Source organism: Falco naumanni, chromosome 8 (assembly GCF_017639655.2).
Source record: "Falco naumanni isolate bFalNau1 chromosome 8, bFalNau1.pat, whole genome shotgun sequence".
Taxonomy (NCBI): domain Eukaryota; kingdom Metazoa; phylum Chordata; class Aves; order Falconiformes; family Falconidae; genus Falco; species Falco naumanni.
Genome location: NC_054061.1, coordinates 57,437,608 through 57,456,633, shown reverse-complemented (window position 1 = coordinate 57,456,633; position 19,026 = coordinate 57,437,608). Strand labels below are relative to the sequence as shown.

The 19,026-nt window shown below is 46.4% G+C and overlaps 1 protein-coding gene across 9 annotated transcripts in view; it reads left to right on the top strand.

Annotated features, from left to right (window-relative positions):
- The window catches only part of AGAP1 (ArfGAP with GTPase domain, ankyrin repeat and PH domain 1), a 382,555-nt gene extending 374,159 nt beyond the window's left edge, over nt 1-8,396 (top strand). For all 9 annotated transcript variants that reach the window (XM_040603876.1, XM_040603875.1, XM_040603872.1 and 6 more), the window contains 2 exons: nt 6,273-6,528; nt 7,026-8,396. In XM_040603876.1, coding sequence (XP_040459810.1) covers nt 6,273-6,528; nt 7,026-7,229 — 460 coding nt within the window. In that variant the 3' untranslated portion in view covers nt 7,230-8,396. The remainder of the gene's footprint in view (nt 1-6,272; nt 6,529-7,025) is intronic.
- Nucleotides 8,397-19,026: the final 10,630 nt, after the last annotated feature.

Here is a 19,026-nt window from a genome sequence, read left to right as displayed (position 1 = left end):
GCATACTTTCGTGGCACTGAATCGTCTCTCTCTGTGTCTCCTTGCTAGCGGACAAAACCGTGCAGGTTTGTTAGTGCGTTGAACACAGTCCTCAGCCAGATAATTCCCTGGCAAAGACAGTCATTAAATCACTTCCAGGCTGGGTTACTCCGCCGCTTGCCTGGGAGAGTCCTGGTCCGGAGTCCAAGACCAGACATGGGTTGGCTTATCTACGGCTTTCCTATAGGGCTGGTCTTCATCCGTCAGGGATGTGTAACTTGTAAGAAGTAATAAGCTTAATAGGTTGACTTTATTTAATTATTAATGATCCCTTTCTGTCCTTACAGCTCATAAAACACCCTGTAGGTTGGCAAAACACTCATAATATTGATCAGGAGCCAGAGAGATATTTATTTCCTCTTTGCCCCAGCACACATAAATCTTGGTCCTTTTCCTCGGCAGGCGGGATTTACAGTGGCCTGTTTCGTAAAAGCTTTTCGTAATTAAGGAATAAATACCCATCGGTCTTTGTTTGCTGTCTGGAGCCCTCTTGTTTGCCAGGGACCTATATATCCCCGGTGGGCTTGTGCGCCTTCTCCCTTAGCAACGCAGCCGGGGAGAGAAGGCATGCATGCTAGGAAGCAGTCAACTGCTAAGCACTTACTTTGCAATAGAGTGGGGTCTTCTCCTGCAGAGAGAGGAAGCCCCTGTGTTTTCTCAGCATATTGTTTCCAGCTCCTCTTCCATGCCTCTCCTCCCAGTTCCTGCTTTGCTTGGGGCAGGAAGACACTTTGGAAATTCCTTGCTGCTAGCCCTTTCTTCTTGCCTTCTCTTCTTCTCCCCCCTTTGCTAGTTGCAATTAAAAACATCGTGAACCTTTCCCAACATTTCAATCCTGTCTCCCCCCCCACTCCCCCGATGTTTCTCCTTTACCCATCCCAACGTTGCATCGCCAGCTCTCCAAAGCGATGTGGTTTATCGGATGCGTGCAGGGTCGCCGCGGTGGGGTTTGTTTAAACAGCAAGCCCCAGCACAGCCAGCTGCCCAGCACTGGCCATTAGGTGATGCACACTGGACCACAAAGCTAATGACACTACTCAGGGACTCTCCGGGAGTTTGGGAGGTACAGGGGGTTTGATTTACTTCATTTTCCTGGAAAAGACGCATTAACCTTGTCGGCTGGCCAACAGGAGAGAAAATTTGGTAAGGCTCTTGGTGAGCTGGCCAGGTTATTACTGTTAAATGGTTGTACTTCAGTGAGCGACCACAAATGGCAACGCATGGGCACGGCACCTGCATGGCAATGCTGGAGAGACCATTTAGAGGCCTCCTCAGGTACAGAATTATTTTATTTAGGAAAGGAGAGGAAAAGATAAAAAATTTCAAGAGCTTTTTAGTGTCGTCAGAGGTACGGAGGATAAAACTTCACTTCACAATGCCTGCACCAAGCCTGCTTGGCATTTCTGATGGTGAGAACCAATGCTCTGCCATGGTGAATACCTGCTGTCAATTGCGATTTTAATGCAATCTTTCAAAATTTCGTTGAGCCTTTTAAGAAATGATGAGCAATTTTAGATAACGAGCAAGTGACACAAAAATTTTGTCATCCTTGTTATCACTTCAGTAAGAACAAGACTGCACTTGCGCTGGAGCTGTTGAATTTTGATGGCAAGTTCTCAGGCTCTCCATCCCGCATGGTGTTGCCTACACAATCAGTTCTGAGTTGCCATATGAACACGGCTTTTATTTCCACCTTGCACATCCTTTTCGTGTTTGCCTTTCATGCCTCTCCGCCGGGTGTATGTGAGGAACAAGTGAAGTTGAAGGCATAGGTGAGCGGGAGCGAGGAGGAGGAGGATGGAGGGTCAGTACCAGCGGTGCAAGGCTTCTGCTCCGATTTGCCAGGTGTAAAACCTCACGTGTTTAAGAGGGGTGGAAGAGCCACATGATGCACTTTACAGGGCCGAGCTGTGTAGGAAGTGGGCTCCTAAATGAGCATCTCTGGTGCAAATCCACAAGTGGGGAATGCAGTGTAGCTCCTGGAGCAAAGCTGTGCTCTAAGCAAATCTGCTTTTTGCATGCTTTCATGCTACCTAGTTAGCCCTTCCCCCTTACAGTGCCTGGTATTTATGTTTCCAGATAATAATGATGTGATGTGGCTGGCAGAGTAATTTAAATAATTGGACATTATCTTGAGAAGCAAGCACCTAATTAGATCAAAATAAACTGAGAACTGAAATTTTCATCTGTTTCTAATAACCCTTTACCTACATACAGTATTGCTGCCATGGCAGAGGTTTCATTATTCACACCACTGTGTGTAACTCAGGGTTCACTAGTGGTGGAGACTCCTGCAGGAGCAAAGAGCTTGGTGGTATTTTTTGGCCAAGGCTTCGTGGCTCGTTCCTCTCCTGGTGCTGCAGAGTACCTTGCAGTGTTACTCTGGTGTATTTGGCCCATGTATAACCAGTGAGGTTTGAAGTTTCTATCAGCAGTCTGGGTTCGAATGCATACCTTCAGAGATAAAAGCCTCAAAGCAAGTCTGATCTTACTTTTTTTTTTTTCTTTCTCTTAAGTTTATCTAGAAGTTTTATAATCTATTAATTCCTTGCTGCATATGCGTTGAAAAAAATCATGGCTAGCATGATCACTGAAGAGAAGTCATTTTAGAACATGAGGAACATCCTCACACATTCTCCAGCACTAGGTATCATTGGGACCATTTAATCTGGTCCCGAGAAAAGGACTCTGCTGGATTTTAGAAGTTCAGTAGAAGAATCTTACTTTGGCTTTGACAACTACGACTGAAAGTCTCTGGTATCGAGGCGGTCGTTTAGAGTGGAAGCTACAACTTTGCAGCTATGGGAAGAAAAGGAGGGAAATATTTACTAGCCCATGTACGTTTCCTTTATTTTTAGGGATTGGTTCGGTGTCTTTCTCCTGATTAGTTGCTCTTCCTCACATTTCCTTGTACTCTTATCCAGTTGATTTATTTAAAGGTATGTCAGTGCTGGCTGAAATGAAACACTGTGCCTCCTCTTCCTGCTTATTGCTGACCGCTCCAATAATTCATTTTTTAGCTCATTAGCTAACAGGGGATGTGAACAGTGGTCCTCCAGGGAACCGCAATGAGGTTAAGTGATCTACTGCTGACAACTCTGCTCTTGGACTGGCCTTCCTTGGGGGAAATGAAACCTCAACCAAGACAAGCTGTGGATCCCAGAAGTGAAATTGGGGCATCAGAGCAACAATTACAGTATTTATGTCTTGTTGTCGGGATTTCTGAGATGAATGCGAGCAGCGGAGCTTAAGCTGTCTTCCAGGAAAGTCCCCAAGACTTCCCATTCAAAACAAAACGATTTTATGCCAGAGATGTAGGGAGGACGTCTGTGGACGTTGCCTTTCTAGATACTGATGGAAAAACAGTCCCTCTACATTTTGGCTGACCATGAGGCGTGGGCCAGCGTGCTTTTTTCCTCCTGCTTCTCTAATAGTTTTGCTTTCTACCAGGAAATCCAACTGAGGTATCTTTCGTGTGCCCAGGTGAGTAAGACCTAAAGCTCACTCGGTGGCCGATGTCAGGGACGTGCTGCCCCCAAATGTCTGAGGCTTTTAAAACACCTGTATTTTTGTTTGTAGCGCTTGCTGTGTTCCCACCACAACCCTTCTTGTGACTCCAAAAATAGAACTGGGCCTTAAAGGATTGAGCCTTCTGGTGCCCTACATAGTCAAGAAAATTTAGGTGGGTTTTCTGAAAAGGAAAACTGAAGTGAGGTAAAATAACCACAGGCAAAGGTTGAATTTTTAGGTGAGCGTAGCCCAGTAGCCCAGCCTGCTGCCGGCTGCAGGGTCCTGCTCCAGCCAGCCACCCCAGTGAGCATCTCCTGAGGGACCCGAGGTCTCCTTAGCTGCTTCCCGGTTCTGCATCATGTTTCCTCTGGTTAAGGGATGAATCCTGACCAGAACATACAGTCAGCATTAATGCAAAGCAGTTATGGGTTACTTGATCTTACTGCAGGAGAGTGCCTTAAGGAAGGACTGTTTGCATCCTCTCCATCACTAACGCGGGTGGCAGCATGCTCCCCTTCCTGCTAGGTTCATTTGTAAAGGGGCTTTCTGTTCTTTTCCCAGCCTTTTGAGACAATAGGATAAATCTGAGCAGGATTGGGTAGTTGGTGACTATCCTGCTCTCTTGCAGCAGGATTGCTTTTGTGCTGCTCCCATGCGATTGCACAGCAAATGTGAAATTCATGCCAATACGTTTGTAAACCAGCAGCTCTGAAAGCCTCCGCCTGAACTTGGCAATTATTGTCTTTGTTTCGGTATGTGTCATAGCGTCACCATTACAGTTTTAAGGTGAATTGTGATTAGATATGGGAGACGCGTGTATCACAGCTTGTTTTCTAAACAGAAGGGAACTTCTATTCAAGCCAGGCCAATCGCAGCAACCAATGCTCTGACAGGATCCAGAAGTTACTATCACCCAAAAGATGTTGTGGGGGGAAGGGGGGGGCGGGGATTCATTTGCAAGTTCTTGACTAGGCTAAAAAAGTTTTATCGGTTACATGTCTGAGGTGTATTTTGCCTTTAGGATGTATGGGCATATGAGAAATAAATTCCCTAAGCCCTGATGTGTGCCACTGTTGTAGAACAGCACAGGTTGAATCACTTCATTTTTCAGTCTGGCACGTTTTAAATGTGTAGTGGATATATTGGTTATACTCTCAATAGCTCTAGACATGTTTAAAAAACATAGGAGGTGTTTGGTAAACATTCTTGATACTCTAGATGGATACTGGAAGTAGAACTGTTACAGTGTTGCAAGTATGCCTGTTTGATTGTAAATAATTGTATGTTACTTTATCCTCCTCATGGCACTGGTTCTGGTTTGGTTTTTTACCTTAAAAATACAAATTAAAAAAAATAATAATTAAAGATGCAGTAGTAACAGAAGTCCTTTTCTTCCTCCTCCTCTCCATCTGGAATACCTGAAATGATACTCTGCTTATCAGATCCTGCCATCAAAGGTTAATTTGCAGCTCCCCAAATGTTTTTTTGGTGTGTCTTTCAGCTTGCAGGAGTCATCCAAAGGTTTGACTTAAACGAAGCACTCTTTGTGTTAATTTTCTGTTTGCACTTTTTTTCTGACAAAAAAAGCCCTGGACCTGTTTGTAGGGTAAATTGTGGTCAGGACAGAGAAGCACATGCTTTGGGAAGCTGTGCCTGAAAGCATCCAGGCAGGTCAAAGCAAGGTCACTCCACATGTACCAGGAAATGATGCAAAACTAATCCAGATTTGCTGTTGGAAGGATCTGTTTACATAAGTATTTAAAAACAGATTAGGGCTAACCTGACACTAGATTACTGGGAGTAGTGTAAACATGGCTGAAAGGCGTAAACACAGCTTTGCCTTTTGTACTAGGGTGCAGAAAATCTGTCACCAGTAACCGGTCGCCTGGCTTAGGTGGTGCATATATTTTTCGCAGGCTGAACAGATTACCTGAGGTACCTCTAAATGGGACTTTGTCTGGGGCTAGATCTCTTAGATCATTTAATTGTATGGTAATTTTTTTAATGGAGAGTTGAGGGACTTGTTTGTAGTCCTTGTTCTCCTGAAACCTAATAGCACCCAGAAAGCTTTTGATCGTTCTTTGACGTATCAGGAGGAAGTGGTGCTTCAAAGTCTTGTTTTGGTGGTTTGCGTTTTGAAAAAACAAACACAGGAACCAACCAATGCCTTTTCCATTGGAAACTACTCCACTTGTAGAAGGAAAAAGCACCCCCTGCAAGCAAGGCTGCGTCTTTCAGGGCTTGCTTTTCTGTCTGAAATCTAAGCCCAGGTGCTTGGTTACTTCGGGGCTTAGAGACGGAAATTTGGTCCATTTTCTTGTACCAGTTTTGCAACATAACCTTCATGTGGAGCTAGGCTGCCTGTTTTGCCTTTGGTCTCCGTGATGGCGAGGGCTCTTGCACTGACCTCTTGCCAGCCCTCAGGGCAGCCCAGGGTTTTTTAAGACCTCCTGGCTCTTGTGATCTTATGACCCCATAGGCATGGCACCCACCGAGGGGGATCTCAGGTGCTGTATTAATATGGCTCAGTGACAGTGAGGTGAGGGACACAAATATTGCTGCAAATATAAGGTGTGGGTGTACTGTTGCTTTCATGACAAAATTTTGAAGGGGAAATAATTTTCCTGTTAGCTGCTGTTTGCTGGCATCCTGGTAGCTGAACTGCCGCCGTTTGGAGGCAGCGAAGCCAGGTTAGAGTGACCTGTCTCCTTTGGCTTCTCTAGGGAAGAAAAAGAGCTCTGGATACGTGCGAAGTATGAGCAGAAGCTCTTCCTTGCCCCGCTGCAGTGCCTGGAGCTTTCTCTGGGCCAGCATCTCCTGAGGGCTACAGCCGAGGAGGACTTGCGGACAGTCATCCTGCTCCTTGCCCACGGGACTCGGGAAGAGGTGAACGAGACCTGCGGAGACGGTGATGGGCGCACTGCCCTCCACTTGGCGTGCAGGAAAGGAAACGTGGTGTTAGTGCAGCTCCTGATTTGGGTAAGTACTTGGTGCCCGGGGGGGGGGGGGCTGGCTGGGTTGGCTTTGGCTGGGCTGTGACCCCCAGCAGGACCTCCCAGGCCCACTGCTGAGGGTTCCACAAAGAGTTTGCTGATGTCCTGAGTCCAGACATTCCTCCCGGCATGCTCTCAAAAGAGAGCACCATGATAAAAAAGTGTGTTTCTGCCTGTCTGCTGCTTGATGGAAAATAAAGGAGAGCGTAGGACATGAGGAAGGAGAGATTCCCCAAGCACCTGTTTGAAACGCTGCCGTGGCAAATTTTGTTCCACACATGAGACTCTCTCCTCGCAGCAACCTTTGCGTGTGTGACCGAGTGCTGCTGCGCTCACGTTCTCAGGCAGCTGTCCTACCCCTCCCTCTTCCCCCTCTCCCCCACCCTCGCTTAAGCTCAAACAGCTCGGTCCCGAATCCGTTCCCTCCGTTTTCACGCTCTCTTGGCACTGCGCCTTCCAACACCGTGTCTCTTCTTCCTGCAGTACGGCGTCAACATGATGGCGCGTGATGCCCACGGGAACACGGCGCTGGCCTACGCCCGGCAGGCCTCCAGCCAGGAGTGCATCGACGTTCTCCTCCAGTACGGCTGCCCCGACGAGCGCTTCGTCCTCATGGCCACTCCAAACCTGTCCAGGAAGAACAATAACCGGAACAACAGCAGCGGAAGGATGCCCACCATCATCTGAGGAGCTCACTCGTGTATTCGCTGACCTGAATTACATCCGCAGCCTCATATTCCTCCATCCCCATCACAGCTCTGCTCTGTGAGTCTGGTAACTCTCCTTTTCCCTTTTCCCTTCGGTACATCCCTGTCCCATCCGGAAACGGCGCGTCTGGAGAGCGCGAGGGGATGAGAAGGAGCAAAAGAGGCTGCAGAGAAAGCAGTTGTTTCAGTGACAGCTCTCGAATGAATGGAAACAAGTGGGCGAGAGCGCGTGGGTCGAGCAGGACGCACCGCGCGTGGCACCGGGACCATGGGAGAGCGGTCGTCCCCGGGGGGGGATGCAGGCTTCCCGAGCGTGGAGGGAAGGGGCGGAGGGAGAGGCGAGCGAGAGGAGAAGGAAGGAGAGATGGTGACTTTCCATAATTGACAGTTAAGCACATCAGTACATTTCACCTCTACCAAACACGACGCCTGGATTTCATTCTCTTCTCTGAAGAGCTTGACGGCATAAATCAGAAGCAAGCACAGAGTTTGTCAGGTTTGAAGCTCCTATGATGGTATGTGTCAAATCAGTTGTAGCTAATCTGTCCGGGGAGAATACTGGCTTCATTACACTTGTATAGTTGAGTTCTTCCAGCATTACCGCTGTTTAATAGAACATGATTAGTCATCACGGAGAAAAAAGCATATTAGCTGAGGAGGTAGTTACATGGCACGCTTCGGTGATTGCTTGGATGTGATTGCAATATTCTTAGAAGCATCATATTATCTCAGACATGTTCTTTCAAGCCCTTGGAGCCCTCCTTTCTAAATTCACTGTCATAATTTAGTATCTGTTTAATTTTTCAGTCCAAAGAGAGGAAATGAGTTGCTGAGTGTTATTTGACTGCAGTCTCCTTGGTGTAAAAACAAAATGGAAAAAATAAATAAGAGTAACTATGAAACACAAAAAGGAATAATGAGTACCGCTAAGGAAAAACATTTCAAGTACTTTTAGTGAAATTAATAAACGCATTAAAGGCTAATATTTTTTCAGCCAGCAGAAATAGGTTCTGTCATTTTGCCAAGGTAAATGTCTTGAGTTTTTGGTCACTCCTGTGATGCATTGCCTAACTTATACAGATTTTTGTATTGTGTCTCTAGATTATATGTATGTAAAATCTATTTGAATAAAAAAACCATAAATATGCATTGATTTTTTTTTTGTACAGAAAATGACATCTCTGTTTAATTTATAAACTGTAATGGATGTGAACTAAATAACGTGCAACTAGTTAGGATCTGTGCGTTACAGATCAGTGTACATTGACAATATTCCCAGCAGTGAACTCTTGTTTCCATCGCAAACCTTTGAGGAACATATCAGAAAGAGATTATGGCACGTTTGGCCTGGGGGGAAAAAAAAAAGCGTACGAGATTTTTTAGGAAGGAAAAAGAGGCTGTTTCTCAGCGCTGTAAATATATTTTACTCCAGAAATCACGAAGCTTTCACAAGCCAAGACAAAAAGCCCTAGCCTGGCTGTGGGAAGATCAGATTTGATTAAGTTCAGAATTGATAGCCTTCACCGTGGCGGGCAGGGCATGGCTGCGCTTGACTCCCAACTTGGCTGCTTTCTGGAAGAAAAATGGCTTGTGAAAGTAGCCTGGACAGTTCATTTGAATTCCAAGTTTTAATACTTGATTTGATTATTTTGGTATTACTGGGCAGATCCCAGCTTCTTCTGTTTTCAACGAAGTAGGGTTCTGGCATGAGGGGAAGCAGGCTGTATGGTTTTTGGCAGGCAGAAAAGTGATTTTTTTTAAGTGGCATATGGCAATGTGAAGATGGGGGAAGGGTACATCACGGGGAAAGTTGAAAACTCAACTGAATTCGATGGCAAAGGAGCAATTATGTGAAGGCAGTGAGGTGCACACAGCATAGTAATTTGCAAATGTACCTGCTGGTATGTATTTCCCAAGCCTTCAGTGGTGCTCTTCCTTGGGGCTCTGGATTTCATTTAGCATACAAATGGTGGAGCGTAGCAGTTGCTAAATAAACTGTATGTGGACAAAGTGTGAAGGAAAAATGTAATCTGGTTATCTTAAGGGAAAAAAGATCAGAAAATGACGGGTTTAGTGTAAAATCATCAAATGGTGGAAGAAAAGCGAACCTCGGGTGGAAGCACGAGTATATTGACCAGCTTTTCCTCTTTGGTGGTGTTCTCATTTTGTACTTTGTTACTGTATAGATCTTTGACTGTTTGGGGGCAGGAGATCTTTCTTCAACCAGCCTAGGCCGGCTGCATCAGAGTAAGGCCACAGCTGGTTCTCTTCATACTGGGATAACTTTAATTTTATGGGGTTTTTTTAACTGAGAAGGGTGTCTGTTGTAATTGCTGATTCTCCGTCATTCCCACGCAGCTCCCTGATCTTTGGTACTTACGGGCGGTCCTTGGGCGGCGGGACAGCCCATCTGATGTGCAGCTGAAGGGGATGCTGTGAAGCCCGCTGTGTTTGGTGCTCACGAGCTTTACACCCCTGGGGGGGGGGACACAGCGGGGATCCAGGAGTCACGGCTCATGGACCCAGAGGTGCTATAGCTGCCTGCCGTTCCCCTGGGAGCATCGCGGGCATTTGTATCCAAAAACCAAGTCCAATGTTTCAAAACTGTTTTAGGTAATTTGCCGCTGTTAAGTTCTCAACGTGTGTTCCGTTTCAGGGCTGGTTTTTCCTAATTGAAAATATTTTCTGTACATAATTTAAAGCTCTCTTTGGGCCACCTTCCTCTTAGAAAACTGAGAGTGATGTTTGAGAAACAAGGGCAACCAGGCTGTCATGCAGATTTCAGGTAGAAGAATTATACGCTTCTTTCAGTAAGATTTTCTGAAGGCAAACCTTGAAAAAACACGGAATATTTTTAGGAGAGAAAATTCCACTGTATTATAGGAAAAGTGACGTATCCAGGCTAGCCAACTGATAACCTCATATTTTAATTAAGCAGTAACACAGTTGCTTTTGACCTAACAGTTTTCCTTTGGAGGTGTAAGCACTGGCAGTAACTGTGTTGAAGCAGCATAGGCTGTGTGATGGCTTCCCCAAACGTGGGGGTCTGCAGGGAGGGTGCCCGGTGGTGCACGCAGCAGCAATCCCTTTGAAAGACAGGTCACCCAGCACCATCTCTCCGAGTCAGGAGACGCCTTCCCTGGCCCTCCAGCTGGTGATGCTCCAGCCATGGGGGAATAGATGGAGGGTCTGTGCCTTGTGGGGCGTTGGCCACAGCATCCCCTGTTCAAATGGGTTTGGTAGGATGGCTGTGAGAAGTTGTGTGGCACCTCCTGAGGTAGTGGGACAGGCCACCTGGTAAGGAATTCCGTCCAGCAGGGACTCCATCCCCTTCTTGCATGGTCCAGGAGAGGACAAGAGAGCCCTTCCCTCCACAGCCCAGAGCGAGGATGAAGTTCTCTATGGCTGGAGCATGGCGGGGCTGGGCTTGCTGAGCCGAGGTCTCTGGGCTCTGCGTGCTTTTCAGGGCATGCGTTCGCACTTTGCAAAGGATGTTCTTGAAGCCATCCGGGTGCGGAAACAGGCAATACGTTCCGACACTTGGAGAGCCTGCAGGAATCATTCCCCTTGCTTTCACTCCGTTAACCCATCCGTTTTCTGGTTTTCGTCTACGTTTAGCCCCTCTCGTTGCTTTTATGGAACCCACTTGCCAAGCTGTTTACGCCCTTTGAGCGTGTCATGAGCGAATTAAAAACAAATTGAGATCCAGTCCATAAGAAATCCCAGAAGAAACATGTTAGCTAAAGCTGTTTGCTCCAAAAATGGAGTCCGTGGCTGTGGGTTTTGTTGCGTCCCCCGTTTAACCCTTTTCATCATCCCAGATACCTTTAAATCCCCCTTCCTCTGCACTTTATCCACGATGACTAAAACACTAGAAGCGAGTCAGCCGTTGCTATTAACATCAGCACTTTCCTTCTATTTATTTTAAGCTAATTGCTGTTGAACAGTGGAGATGAGTTGGATGTGTCTTATCTGGCATCTGAACCGTGATATTCCCGGACTTGAGGAGGGGTTGCTTCTCCTCGTTCTTGATGAAGATATAAGATCTAACCTTGGGAAAACTTGGGGTCCTGCCAGTGCAGAGATGAGGCCAAGGGCTCCTGCTACTAGATTTCCAATTTCATTGCTAAAAGGGAGCAGAAGAGAAGCTTTTTTTGGAGAGCCTTGGTACGTTCTGAGCTAAGAGCTGCTTGGAAAGCCAGGTGAGCTCCTGGAAGGTGGAGAGGATTTTCAAGCATTTGGGTGTAGTGTATGACAACTGTGTAAACATTAATGTTGTTTAATTTGCCATCTTTTCCCTTTTTCCTTAAATTATGTGTGTTAGTGCGAAAAAAGCTTTAGCTGCACTTGGAGATTTCCCTTGGCCAGAAGAAGCTGAGTAACTTAGGGAGAGGAATAGAGGTGGGAATGCAGATACGGACTTAGAAATGATCTCCGGCACTGTAATGTAGTATAATTAAATTATATGGGGTTTGGATAACTTCATCTTTTATATTTGTATGGAGATCGGGAAAAATGAAGTAATTTGTAGTTTCTAGTATAAAGTAGTAATAGTGGAGACAAGCACAGATTTCACAAGGGGGTCCTGAAGGGGCCCTTTCCAAACGTCTCGGGGAGCTGCGTTTGCACCTTAACAGGGAACAAGTGGTCATTGTCGCTGAAGGGACTCATGGTAAAGGAGGACGGCGTTGGAGACCAAACCTGGCGCAGCTTGGCTGCGTAGGAGACAACTTGCCCATCCACATCTCATCGTCAAGCATCTTCACTTCCCCTCCAGTGACTGCTGCAATGGTTCGTATGTGGGATCTCTGGCTATTAGTCTTGGATCCTCATTTCAACATCTTCCATTCTTGGTGATTTGTGAGTAACATTTATTGCGTAGAAAACCTTTTTTGGATGTTCTTGTGTTTGCTGCATAGCAGGGGAAAAAAAAAAAAAAAAAACGCTCCAGATTAAAGTTCTTTTCAAGGTATAAAAACACTAAACTACCCCAAGTTAAAAGGTTCTGCAATGAGTTTTGATTTCTCAAAATCTAAGCTACAAAAAGAAGGTTGGTTTTAATGGGTTTATTAGAAAATAATCTCCTTTTTTGAAAAAATATAGAAGTAATCGAGCAAAATATCTAATGCCTGTAGGTAGGTAGACTTGTTGTATTACGATATTCTAGGTTTTGTTCTGGTGTTTGCCGTGGGACAGTTTTTCGAGTAAATAACAGGTGATCTTATCCTGTGACAATTTACCTTGATTTGACTGAATCTGTCTCACGTTTTAAAGGGAGGTTCAAAGGGGTTTGGCCAAGATTTTCAGGAGCTGTGAATAGTTCGTGTTTTGAGAGGAGGGTTGCATGATTTCTGAAAACAAAAGGTTGTTTTGGTTTTTTTGTAGAGCCATCTTAAGCCCCAGATCACTGGGCATGCTTCTGGTCATCTTGGCCCCTGCGTTTCATTTCAGGGTGACAGCAATATGTGGGTGAATTAACTCACATCGTTTACTGCTGTCCCCTGAATGTTCGGGGTGGGGGGGACAGGGAGGTCTTTTGCTTGTGAGCGGATGAAATGAAAATGTCTTTGTGCATTTCAACAGTTTTAGCCTCTTCATCTCTGTATGTCTGCCCATTTCCCAAATCCCTGTGGCATATTCAAGTGGTAGCGGTCAGTTCTGTTGGCAGGCAGAGCTTCAGCTTTCTCTTGGCCATGAACTTTTCTGGATGTGTGTTTAGCTTCCAGTACTAAGGATTGACTATTTTGCAGTGCTTCAGAGCTAGTAATTTTTACCTGTGTGTTATGTACAAAACGTGAAGGGTTGGGGGGTGGGGGTGGGATGCTTACAGAGGTCTAATGGCATGCGTTTGGGATGACCATGTTGCTTGCTGGCAGTGAATGCGCCACCAGCTCTTTTGTGTACGCCCCGTTTTCCAGAACCGATGGGTGGGTTTTTGCTTCTGAGAACTGAAAACACTTCCCTGGTCCTCTCAGATGACAAGGTACAGGGAGTAAAACCCCTCACAGCGGACGGCTTGGTAGCGTCTGTGCTGAAGGCAAACCCCAAGGTCGTGCAGGACCGAGGAAGGGTTTTGGTGCTGAAGGTGGGTTGTTATTTTGCAACTAGTTCCCAGATCTGGGGATTGAGTTAAGTTGCGTTGGGGGGTGAAGTGCAGCCAAGGTGGTCTGAGTCCTGAGGTAAAGGCGGTGTATCACATGGAGGTCACTAACTACACATGCTTCGCATTCGGTGTGTGTGTGCGTGCTTATATATGCGTATATGCTCTACATATTACTATTAGCAATTGTGGAAATGTACATGTGCACATTTACACACTAATCAAAGTCAATAGCTACAGCCAGGTTTTCAGTTAGATGTTTCTAAACAGGCAAGTTTCCCAGCTTGAGTAAGACCGGCCATTTCCAAGAGTGCAGGAGGCAGGGGCAGGAGGGGGGGGCACCTTCTCAAGGGGTGGAGAGATGCCAAAATACAAAGTACAGGCTTACTGCGGCTCTTGCAAGCCATCAGGCACTCAGGACTCACACAGATACGTGCCTCAGAGGTTTTCAGAAAGTCCAGCTCCTTCAGACAGCAACGCTGAACTTGAGAAAACCTTTAACTTGGCCGCCGGGACTGACGTAGCCCCCTTGCTTGCAAGAGGAAATCCCAGCTCGCCAGCCCTGGGGCTGTTATCGTGGGAAACACCAAGGAAGGAGATTCCAAAGGTGAGAAGGATGGAGAAATTGTTGCTCAGAGCCCCTTTTTTATATATAAATTTGCTTGAAACTCAGCTTAGTGGCTGAATTTAAGTGTGGGACCAGCAGACTGCCCTTCTGTAGCTGATTCAGTGATGCTTTGGGTCCTGCTGCTGTGTTTGGGGCAGCTGGGGATGAGGGTGGTGAGACGTTTCTGAGGAGCTGTCTCCAGGTGGGCTCATCCCCAACAACAGCTCCTCATCCCTCCCTCCTTTTGGCCATTACTGTCTGGCCCCAAAATTTTGCTGTGAGGGAGCCACAAACCTCAGCTGAAGTGTGCTAAGGCTTCGTGTATACCGAGTAGTCTGGGAAAACTTGACCAAGTGTTGTTCACATTGTTTATACCCTTGCTTTCAGTTTATACTCGATCAGGGGAAATTGACAGGGAGAGGACAAGTCTGGCAGGGTGAGAAGGATGTTTACTGGAGCTAAGCAAGGTATGGTAGGAAACAGAAACGATGGGAGGGTCCTTCATTTCCCCTTCTTGCACCTGTGGCAAAAGATTTACTTGGAAATCCTGTTGAAAACCCCTCCAAGCATTTTTTCCAATGTATCCAGGATTTCAACTGGATTTTCTGTTGAATCTACTGAGCTCATTTTGCCAGTCCATGGGGAAAATAGGACGTACCCGTCCTCTGAAAGCACAGCCCTTTGCTCCGTGGAAATACCAAGTTTCCAGGGGACCATTCGGTCCAGCCCTCATTTACTACTTCAGTGTCAAAAGCATCTTTCACTTGTAGGTGTCTTGCTTAGGTGGGTGCACAAACTGAAGGGGTATTTGGGAGAGGAGTGTCTTTTAAAACACCAGGGACTTGGTTTGTGTAACTGTTGCCTTTGGACTCTGGTTTGGAATTGCCAGGGGCCCGATTCTGCAGCTCTTGCTGCCTTAAACCACTCTATGTCAGCAGGGTTGGAGCGTACCCCGAACGCTTTGCCCAAGCCGAGGCAAAGCAGCTTCAAGGCAGCAGAGTGGGGCACGGGTGGGCTGTACCCTGACCCCCCTGAAGTCCAAGTTCAGCCCCTGGTTTCAGAGAGGTTGTGATGTGAGGTTCAGTCTGTCCAGCACCTTTATTTTGGGAAGCGCTGTCGGCACCACTTGGGAAGCGGATGCATACGCTGGTTTTATTTTTCCTTTATTCCTTAATACCCTGTGACCACCTGCAAAGGCTAGATTTTACGTTCAGCTGCGTTTAGACCCCAAGTCTTTCAGTCTCTCTGCTCTGTGACTTTTATCTGTCTGGTTGGGATGGGGAGAAAGGGAGCCCAGGTGAGTAGGGACACCTGAGACCTCTGCTTGGGGTGGAGGCAGAAGATACCTAGCACATGGCAGGCTTTATAGCAAGTTTGGGGGGTTTTTTGTTCTGTTTCTGTAAATAGTAATGTATAAATGATGACAAGACAGTGTGGAAATTATTAAAAAGAAAAAAGTTTTGTTGTTGTTTTTATATTACCTCATTCAGCAAGTTTGTTTTACAATGACTCAATGATGCTTTATTTATATTGTTTGTACTGTAATTAAACCGATTGACAAACATTTCGCTTTGCTTGTTGTTTCATATGATTTTGGTTTGATTAAGTATGCCAGTTTGTATTATGTTTCCCTTTCCTCTCTCTCCACGTTGAGATTTTTGTGTCAGCTGTACAGTATTCTGAATAATTAAAGTTAAAAAAAAAAATAAAAAAAGGAAAAAAAGTTGTAAAGTACTGCAGAGAGAGGCTGCTATATTGTATAGGTCTCTTTCTAATAAAGACAAGAAAACTTGTTCGTCGCAGCTTGCTTCTTTGCTTGAGTCTTCATTGCCGTGTTATTGAGATACACCTGCCCTGGCCCCACTTTCTTCTCGTGTTAATGATGAGATACTGTCACTCTTTGCCAGTAATAAAGATGAAGTATTATCGAAGACCTGGGATGTCAGAAGAGCCGGTAATGGTGCAAATTGATAAATTAAAAAGCAATAAGTCAACCGGACCGTAATGGTGTATATCTAAGAGTTCTGAAAGTGCTTATGAACTGAATGACAGATCTCCCAGCAAAAATATGCGAGCTTTCATTAAAAACAGTTATTCTCCCCGAGGAAGAGAGAGTAGTAAATGTTGCACCTAGGCTTTAAGAGTCTCTGGAGGAGATCCAAGGAATTAGGCCGGTAACGGTTACATCTGTATCTGCTAAATTGGTTGAAATGATCATTTAAAATAAGAATAATAAAACATCTTTAAGGTCATGATATGGTATGGTCCAATCACTTCTTCGAAGGAAAATCATGGCTCTCTATTAGGCTTCTCTGAACAAGTCTTTTAAAGCCCCGAACAATGGGCAACTGATTGACGTTTATTTACATTTTTAAAGGTCTTGGCCTGAGTACATCACGAGAAGAAATCGGGAATCCGGGTAGGCCCAAGGAGAAGGCAAAATATTGTCCTGATGCAGAAGGTGGAAGGATGGGATGGAGAGGGGAGCCAGAGGGTGGGTTTCCCCTGAGCAAACTGGTAGATAGCCACACGCCAGGAGGGTCCCTGCCAGCACCAGCATGTGTGTCCCGGCTGGGCGATATCATTAGTGGTGTCAGTGTGGTGTTAAGGTGGGTGCACAGAGCACAGCAGATAAAATTTGGTAGATGTGCATTAATGGGGGGAAAGGGGAGATTATTTAAATAACGGGCCCTGAGGTGAGGAAGGAAATGTAAGATTTTAAGATCCATAAGGGCACTGTGGAGCAAGAGAGCCAATGCTACAGTTTGGCAATCTGTGCTTGTCCAGCTTTGCAAAAGACAAAAGAAATCGGGGATGTTCAGAAATGAGTAGAGCTGTGAAAAGGTGGGAAAAGTAGGGAATTTCCCGAGACACAAGGAGGGGGATGTGATAGCCGTGGAGAAGCAGCAGACTGGGGGCGTCTCTCACACTGGTCTTGCACCTAACACGGTGCATGGGCTGATGCCAAAGGACAACATGGTCAAAACAGACGCCAAGATGGACCAGTTTCTGATGCATCACGGGACCAGAGACCTGGCTGCAGTGTGATTTTGCTCAAGAGAAGACCTGGCCAAAACTAGAAAGGTGAGCTTGCATCTTCATGGGTAGAGCAGGACTGCCCACAGTATGGGATTGGGGGGTTTTGGTTTTATCTTTTATGTCTGCTTGTGCCTTGGCCTAAATCTGTTCATTCTTCAGGTTATCGCCCATCCCACCAGGTCTCCCACCTGCAGGGAGCTGTCAGTTCTGTCCTGTCTGACAGGGCTTTGTTTGGTGTTTGGGGGAGGTTTTCCATTGCCTTTTCTGCTCTTCAATTCTCCAGGTGCTCCAGGGAGGCTGTATTAGCACTGGCAGGGGCTGAAAAACTGCAGAACTGCTTGAGAATGTATATTTTTTTTCCTTTTTGGGGGTCTACATCACTGTTTTGTCATGTAGCAGCTGTATGCCTTTGTTCTTGCAAGGTTTTCCCACCCTGATTAACCCCATCACGCATCCTACCAGCACTGAAGCAGAGGAGGTGGGTGCTTTCTGTTCTCCCAGAATTTGAATTGTGAACTTCGAACATGGGGGAACTTGTTTTGGATTCCCCCTGGGTGTAAAGCTATAGGAGGGCTTTTTTTAGGAATCATCTGTCCCTCCCCTCCTAAAGGGGTAGGGGGGTTGATCTGTGATGGGCATGGCTGGCTGCTCGCTCTCTCTAACAACCCTCCTCAGGGCCTGCTTCTCCTGGAGCCAGGGGTGATGGAGCAGATTTCAGGATGCTTTTCATGCCTACATTTCTCGCCCTACCTCAAGCCCACCCCTATGTACCCCTGAAACGCTCCCAGCTGGTGGCATTCGCAGATGCCTAGGCAGAAAAGAAAGTATCTTACTGCAAAGCAGCAGGGGCCAGAAAGAGATTTTGAGGGAGAACTATTGATTCCCATAATGGGAGTAGGGGGAAACACCCCCTTTTTTTCTTTTTTCTTTTCTTTTTTTCTTTTTTTGTTTTTTTTTTTAAGAAAAAAGCAATTACTGTAGGGACCGGACTGTTGCTCTGCCATAAGGCTTTGCTATGCGTTTCCACCCTTGCCTGCAAAGGATTAGCTCTGATGGATGCTGGGAGAACCAGGTCAAGATGCCTGCTGCAGAGCCCAGAAGACACTTGCTCTGTAGGTACTGCGTGCCTTTAGCCCTTGTTCAAAATATTCCCTTGGCAGTTTTGCTGTTTCTTATTTGTTCTTTAACACGCATCCAAACTGGCGTCAAGGGAGCAATGGGGTGAGATGGTAGAGGACAGTACACACAGTGGTCGCAAGCACTGCGATGAGAGGATGGAGTTGACCCTCCCTGGTAAACAGCTTTGTTTTCCAAGAGACAGCCAAGCTCCCCCAAATTCAGCTGTTTTCATAAGCAAAGGAAAACATTTTACGCTTCATGAATATCAGGTAAGTGTAGCCTTAAAGAGCCAGGTCAAAGATCCACCCACACGAACACTTTTTCTCCACCTGCAGTCAAAAGCCAATGCTGGAGGAGAGTGTAAAATTAGATCATTTGGAAGTTTTTCTGTGTATTTCCCCCAGTCTGTAACTGCTTAAAGTTCACGGACTTTGGAGACGCCTGTTTTCAGTGAGTTTAGTAATCCTCAGAGGATTTCTCTTCCACCAGTTTGGCTGATCCCCTGAATCTCTTGAAAGCTTTGCGCATCCTCGGCATCCCGCATTAGGAGTTCTTCGGCTGAACCACAACGGTGGTGAAGAGCCACCGCCACCTTCCTCCCTCCTCCCTTTGCCCTGCCCTGGGGAGAAAGGTGGCGGTGGCAGCCCTGGGTCGGAGTGACCTTGGCCCAGCTTCTCTCCCTGGAGGCCCTTCCCAAGGGCAGCACAGGCCGGGCCCAGAGCTGCTCAGGGACTTGGTGGCAGGAGGTGGGAGTGGTGTCCAGAGATGATGCTCAGGGGCTTGATGCTACCCTGACTGTGAAAAACCCCAGCAGAAATCCAGGCTGGGGAGCAGCAAGCCTCACACAAAGCTCGTCCGAGCTCAGCATCACCTGCCTTTCAGCTCATCCTTATGCCCTTTTTTCTCTATTTC